The 7,189-nt window shown below is 49.9% G+C and overlaps 1 protein-coding gene across 1 annotated transcript in view; it reads right to left on the reverse strand.

Moving 5' to 3' along the window:
* Positions 1-7,189, reverse strand: part of EPB41 (erythrocyte membrane protein band 4.1) — a 46,971-nt gene that overhangs the window by 28,517 nt on the left and 11,265 nt on the right. Inside the window, exons 6-11 of the mRNA XM_010022431.1 lie at positions 6,700-6,918; positions 4,605-4,692; positions 3,929-4,081; positions 2,963-3,060; positions 2,052-2,224; positions 889-1,005 (exon numbers count right to left, since the gene is read on the reverse strand). Coding sequence (XP_010020733.1) covers positions 889-1,005; positions 2,052-2,224; positions 2,963-3,060; positions 3,929-4,081; positions 4,605-4,692; positions 6,700-6,918 — 848 coding nt within the window. The remainder of the gene's footprint in view (positions 1-888; positions 1,006-2,051; positions 2,225-2,962; positions 3,061-3,928; positions 4,082-4,604; positions 4,693-6,699; positions 6,919-7,189) is intronic.

Genomic DNA, 7,189 nt, shown 5'->3' on the forward strand with positions numbered 1-7,189 from the left:
CGCAAGTTTTCCTGGAGCCCCTTTAGGCACTGGAGCTGCTCTAAGGTGTCCCCTTCAGGAGCCTTCTCTTCTCCAGCTGCCCCAGCCCAGCTCTCTCAGCCTGGCTCCAGAGCAGAGCTGCCCCAGCCCTTGCAGCAGCTCCATGGCCTCCTCTGGACTCACTCTAACACACCCAGCCTCCTCTAGATAAAAACCCATATGAAAACTAACAGCTTTAACTAGATGTACTTGAGTGATCAACTTCAAATCTAAACGTTGGGAACACAAGAGACATCTTCCCATGTGCCGAATTATCTCCAGCTCTCATGCACCACAGGCTTTTGCTATTTAAGTGATGAAGACTGCAAGTATTTGACAACACTGCTGCTAATTAGGAGTCAAATATGCTGTTGTACCTACATGCCTCTTCAGGGCATTAATATTTATCAACAGTACTTATCTTAAGAGAAATATCAGCTCCAGGCAGAAAAATGGGTGGCATTTCTCAAACCCCAAAGAAAATCCATTAAAACATGGCAAGCTGGTCCCGGGATGAAGGATTTCAGAAGCTTTACAAGAAGTTTCAAGATCAAACTTTCAAGTTTTCTAATCCACATTTACAAAACCACCCAGATTTAACAAGGAGACAGTCCTCAAGTGCCAGCACGTCCTCAACTTTTCCCCACCTCCCCATAGAATTACAGTCCAATGAGGTGCAAGGCAGAGATTCAGTGAGTCTCCAGAGCCGGGGCTCTGCTGGGCTGTCTGTCCTCTGACTGCAAAACTCTTCTTGCAAAGGAATGGAAAAAGAAAGCCACCAGATTTGGTGAAACTTTGAATTGTCAGGAACAAGCATGTAAAGGATAGGAAAGGTGCTGCAGAGAGTTGTAGCCACCACCACAGCTATACCTGGCTTCTCTCGGATCTGATCCACGGGTTTTGGTTCAGGAACCTCAACCACCACCACCTCCTCCTGCTTCTCTTCCTCTATGGCTCTGAACTCAACTTTTTGAGTCGCACGTTTAGCTGAAGAAATGGGGCACATGTTAAGGACTGCCCACACAGCAGATGCAAACAGGCTGCAGACTTCAACGGGGACACAAGCGTGACATTCACAGGCTGCTCTTTTCCAAGCTCTGACATTCAAGTGCAGGACTGCAGCATGGATTCTTCCATACATCTGGGGTTGTAAAGGTCTACAGGGCATGGCCAAGGGGCAACCAACACTGCTGGTCCTTTTGCCTCTGTGCATCATGCCTGGGTAACCTCACACACCCAGATCGCAACAAGCTGGCATCTTGCTTTGCTGAGGTGCGGAGCTCAGACCAAGCAGCCCTCCCCTCCCAGCTCCGAGGCATGAAGCCCAGGCTTGGGTGTCACTGAGCCCTGTAAACCCATGTCAGGAGCAGGGGCAGCCTGGCTGTTGCTGGCCACAGAGTGCTGGGGCAGCTCTGCTGCCTCCCAGGCTGCAGCACGACCGCAGGGCTCAAAGCAATTCTGTTCCTGCGCTGTCAGGTGCCCTTGGGGCAATGAGGTGCTCCCCTTTCCCTGGATCCTAATTTCACAAGCACCCCACAATCCAGATCAAGGGGAGCAAACTTAGAAACTCCCCTTCCTTGCCTCACCTCCACTGGCCTGCTGCTATCTGGCTCTTTAAAAAACGCCAGGGATGAGCCCACCTGACTGAAGGCCACAAGCTTCAACATGGGCATCGTTTAACACTGGAAAAGTTTCAAACAGTTGTGGCAAGAAAAACTGTGTAATTTAAGCAGCTAAACAAATCCTAGAACAGCTCAGGTCCTGATTTGCTAAAAGGAAAATGCATAGAGGTGGAATGAGGAAATATCTTTACAAGCAGAACTTTACCATGAGCCTTCAGCACCCACCTACATCCTTTTTGTCAGTCAGTTCTCACTGGTACTACTATCACTTTGCGGTTTACATCCAGGTCTTGTAGTAAAGCGAGAAGTGATGGTTTGGGTTTTCTTTAAAGCAGGGAATTGGGTGGTATTTAAGGAGTATTTCAGCACTCTATTGAATCCATCATGGAGAGGGGAGAGCAGCACACTCACCTCCATCCAGGCTCCTGGACGCTCGCTTACTTGCCGTGCGCTCGAACTGGGGCGCGGGGCGGTCGATGAGGGCACTCGCCTGCCTCGTCTGCGCCTGCGTCCGCCCGCTGTAGCGGAACTTGGAGCCCAGCGCCAGGAACCTGCTCTTTGGGATGGCCTCAGTGGAAGTCAGCCTGAAAACCAAGCACACGGGTTAGAAACCAAGCCTGCAGGTGCAGGAAGCAGCAGGTGAAGGGAAATTCACATACAAATTAGTCTCCTGCACACACCTGACTAACAAAACAACGCGCACTGGCAATAACCCCACATCTACATGAGACAGAAGACCTTTGCCTTATCACGGATTCATGGAATGGTTTGGGTTGGAAGGGACCTTAAAGCCCATCCAGTTCCAACCCCTGCCCCGGGCAGGGACACCTTCCACTAGAGCAGGTTGCTCCAAGCCCCTGTGTCCAACCTGGCCTTGAGCACTGCCAGGGATGGGGCAGCCACAGCTTCTCTGGGCACCCTGGGCCAGCACCTCAGCACCCTCACAGGGAAGAGCTTCTGCCTCAGAGCTCATCTCAGTCTCCCCTCTGGCAGGTTCAAGCCATTCCCCTTGTCCTGTCCCTCCAGGCCCTTGTCCAAAGCCCCTCTCCAGGTTTCTTGTAGCCCCTTTGGGTACTGGGAGCTGCTTTAAGGTCTCCCTGGAGCCATCTCTTCTCTAGGCAGCCCAGGACACAGTTATTCTTACACACTTTATGAAGTGGAAGCTGCCTAGAAATCCATTGCAATATACATATTTAACGTCTCTGCAAGCATTTCACTCCACATTTTGTGAAGCCCTAAGGAACTCTGAAGGAATGCTCATTTTTAGCAGCTATTCTAAAGCATTAGTTGGTTAAGGTGAACCCAACACTCAGAAAACCCACCTGAAAAACGTGTGATGTTCAACACAGACTTTCCACAGCTTCTTTGCTGCCCGGTAACTTGGGAGCTTGAACCCAATTGTACTTTCATACTGCTCTTGCTGCAGAAAACACAAATATTAGCAAGAAATAAACGTGGCAGGAGTCCAGTCCCCAGCCCATTGCCCCATTGTACTGCAGCACAAACTGCTGGCCTAGCCCAAGAGCAGCTGAACTCACTCCACAACGTGCGGGAGGAGCTCAGGTGTGACCAAAGAACACAAGCTTGACCACAAACCTGAGCATCTCTCCTGATGCACAGGGATTTGCAGAGCCAAGTGCTGTGGGTTTTGCAGTCATTTAGACTCATTTAACCCCTACCACACTGCCCAGCTGCAGGATGGGGTTGAACACTGACCTCCCTGCAAGGCTGGGTCATGGCAGTTGAAGCACAACGAGGGAGAAGGAGACAGAAATCCCATTGCAGCCTCTTTCCCCACCGTGTTTCCAGCGACCAGGCTGCTCCAAGAATCTCCCCATTCATAAGAAGCAGCATCAGGGCAGCCTTCCCCTGCCTGCTGCAAGCTAAGTGCAAAGTATGGCTCTGTATTTCTAAGTACCCTTTTGGTTTTAAACGAAATGAGACAAAGAGCCTCTGTCTCGCCCCATTTCCAAGGAAGGAGTTAGTCCTCTCCCAGTTTCAACCAGGAACTTCCCACCGGTTTCCCCGGGATGCTGGGAATACCACGCGGTGCCAGGAGGTGGTGCTGGATGACACGTTGTTAAAACTGTCGCCTGCTGGCTCATAGCTCCAGCGAGCTCAGTGGGTTCTACCCGAACTTAACACCAAGCCAGGACCAGAAACCCGGCAGAGCCTGGAAACGCCCATTCAGAGAAAGGCTCCCTCCCTCTCCCGCGGTGGTTCAGCGCAGCACACACGCTGGGGGTAACCAGAAGGCATTTAAAGACCACCAGGAAGCCAGAACTTGCCTCCCCTGGGCGAATCTTGATGAAGAAGCTGCTGCGCTTGTAGGAAATCTTCAGGACTTTGGGCCACGGGAAGCGGTTGATTCTCAGTTTGTCTTTGTAAACAAGAAGGCCACTGGAACAGACTCCCAGAGTGATGTCCACTCCTTCCAAGTCCTGGGAAAGCAGATGAGGTTTAAGCAGTGTCAGGGTTACAAGTTTCGGGTCAGTATCCGCCTTTAATGATCCCTTTGGTCTTCTGCATCCATCTCCCCACCACCCCAACTTCAGCTGCCAGCTCTCTTGCTTTTCCTTCACGTTTCTCCTTCCAACCTCCTCCCTTCTGCTCTCTCCTGATGCTGTCTGCTTAAAGGGTTCATCTCGAGCCTGTCCTGCATTTCCCTGAGCACAGTGGCTCATGTTGCAGAGTCAGAGCTGTATATTCTAAGGTCCTCAGAGCAAGGACCTGTCTACACCAGGAGCTTTGTAAAGCTTCCTGTAATATATTAAGTAATAAGCAATCAGGAAGCATCACTTCTCTTCAAGAGTGCTTGAGGCACTTGTGTTGTGTGTCAGTGTTTCCCTACTTCCTCTGTCTTTCAAAAGGAGCCTCCTGAAATAGGCAAACTTGCTCCTGCAAGGGGGAAGGATAAGTGCAGTTACAAACTCCACAGGCAGGTGCACACATGCTGATTCTCACCTTGGCTTGGTGAAGGTCCACTCCATACATAGACAGCTTTTTTGCATTCTCAAGAAACTCCAGATCTGCTTGGGCTGGAGTCATGGACCTGGGGAAAAAAAGAAAGAGAGAAAGGGATTGGTACTCCCCTATCTGTTGCTTTTAGCAGGGGACAGATCAGGCTTCCAAAACCATTCACTCATTTCGTTTTCTTTAGTGTCAATACAAACTTGTGCCCAGATGTAGATGTACAAATATAGATATTTATGTCTAGATTTAGGCCAGGTTGGACACAGGGGCTTGGAGCAACCTGCTCTAGTGGAAGTTGTCCCTTCCTGTGGAAGAGGGCTAGAACTGGATGAGCTTTAAGGTCCCTTCAACCCAAACCAGGCTGGGATTCTGTGATGAATTATTAAATTACTGTAAATGCACAAATTTCTGCTTTGAGCCATCCTCCTAAACCAGATGCACTTCATTCCTGTGGGGCTGCAGAGACACTGGAGAAGAAAGGGAGGAAGTGCTGTAAGGGGCACAAAACTTGATCCAGTGGAAGAAAAGACCGCAGGCAAAGGGTGATGGGTATGATGGGTACCATCCTCCCAGCCCTCCTGCCTCCAAACCTCCCAAACCCAGCTATTGTTCTCCAAACCCAAGGCCAGGACAGCTGAGACCCCTCAGCAGTGACTCCTATGGGGCAGAGCAGATGAATGAGCAGTTTCTGGGAGCAGATGGTGCCCTGTCACCAGGAAAAGCAACACAACTTCGTTTAACAGCAGCATCCTGCTAATGGAGGATTAGCAACGTTCTCGAAGTGCCCTTGTTAATAAGTTTCTGGGGAGCAAGATACATCCAGCAGCAATGCTGGGAGAGAATTCAGCTGCATCCACTTCATTTTGTTCCCTGCTTTGATGTCTCCCTTACTGAGCACTCACATACATCTTGTGTGCGATGTAAAGAGAGGTTTTAGTGGTGGGAGATAGGGCAGAGAAAGACAAATGTGAGGACAATCCTCTAGGAAAGACCTGGAGCAGTTGCCTGACACACGCCTTGTGCTTTGCAGCTGAAGTAGCAAGAGATGGAGCACGGTTTAGCAGAGTTTCCCCCCTGAAAACCTTCTGACAGTTTGATGTCCACAGAATAAAGACCAGAAATTACACAGGGTACATGCTGCTTCCCCCTACACACTCTAGCAGATTAAATATAACTCCATCCTATACCTTCAAGTATCCTTCTAATGAAGCCATGAATAATTCAGCAATGAGATCTGCCACTCCTAGCACAGCTAATGGCCTTTGACTCCAAGTCATGAAGCTTGTCAGCAGCCCAGGACTTATTTTCCCTCATCTCCTCTCCTCTCAGTGCAAATGGAGGGGAATCAATTGAAAGTATTGATCTGTGGGGTTGAGCAAGGTGTTAATTGTAGCTTTGGTCACAGCTGGAGGCACATGTCCACCCTTCCCTACTGCACTTGAGTTATTAGTTCCCATCTGCCTGTGAGCAGGTCTCATCTTTGCTCTGTTCTTGTTACTAGTGCATTAACCAGCAGCTTTTCACAGGTCAAGAGGCTGCTGGTTGAAGGCCTCAATATCACCAAGTGGTTTTTTGGGCTTTTTTCCCTCCCTAGAACCCTAATGTGTCTCTGGGAGGGAGCAGAAGCTGCTGCCCGCCCACTCTGCACAGCAGCACTTCTGCAACCCAAGCACTTGAGAGCATCTATGAAAATCAGCTCAAAATAAGATGAGGAAGAGGTTTGGTTATTGTCACATTTTAATATGGTATCAGGGGGACTCCCAGGAGTCCTTCAACCCTACCTGAACAAGACACATCTGCCTGGGTCATGGCCATGCAGGCAAACACCTTGAGGACAACCTTAACCACAGGTTTCTACCTCCTGCATCACCTGCAATACTTCCATATTACAAAAGTTTTACTCCAAACATGCTGTAGGGTACTGAGTAGACACACGAAGAGATGAGATTTGCTCCAGCCAGACTGCAACCCCCAAACCAAGTATTAAAAACAAAAGACAAAGGGAAGGTAAAACCAAGCAAACTTTGTATTTTCACATGAAATAAACCCACTTTCATGGCCACGCTGTTGAAGAAGAGCACCTTACCTGTATGTTTTATGAAGCTCCACAACCTTCTCCTCGAGCTCTTTTGTCTGGTTTGGGGCCAGTTTGAATTCAGTGATGTAATCTGGGCCGTGCAGGTCAGGATCGTAGTCTCCCAGCTCAGACTGGACCGTGTAGGAACCCAGCAGAGCCAGAGTGGCAAAGGAACAGGGCAGCCGCCCCGCGAGGATGTCTTGTCTGAGCTGAAGACACAAGTAATACCTGAGGGGGGAGGAAAATACTATGTACAGAGAATGCAGAGAAACTTGAGGATCAAACAGAGTCCAGCCTGGCCTTGAACACTGCCAGGGATGGGGCAGCCACAGCTTCTCTGGGCACCCTGTGCCAGTGCCTCAGCACCCTCACAGGGAAGAGCTTCTGCACAAGAGCTCATCTCAATCTCCCCTCTGGCAGGTTCAAGCCATTGCCCTTGTCCTGTCCCTCCATCCCTTGTCCAAAGCCCCTCTCCAGGTTTCCTGGAGCCCCTTTAGGC

The sequence above is a fragment of the Nestor notabilis genome, unplaced genomic scaffold (assembly GCF_000696875.1).
Source record: "Nestor notabilis isolate BGI_N333 unplaced genomic scaffold, ASM69687v1 scaffold15239, whole genome shotgun sequence".
In the NCBI taxonomy this organism is placed as follows: Eukaryota; Metazoa; Chordata; class Aves; order Psittaciformes; family Psittacidae; genus Nestor; species Nestor notabilis.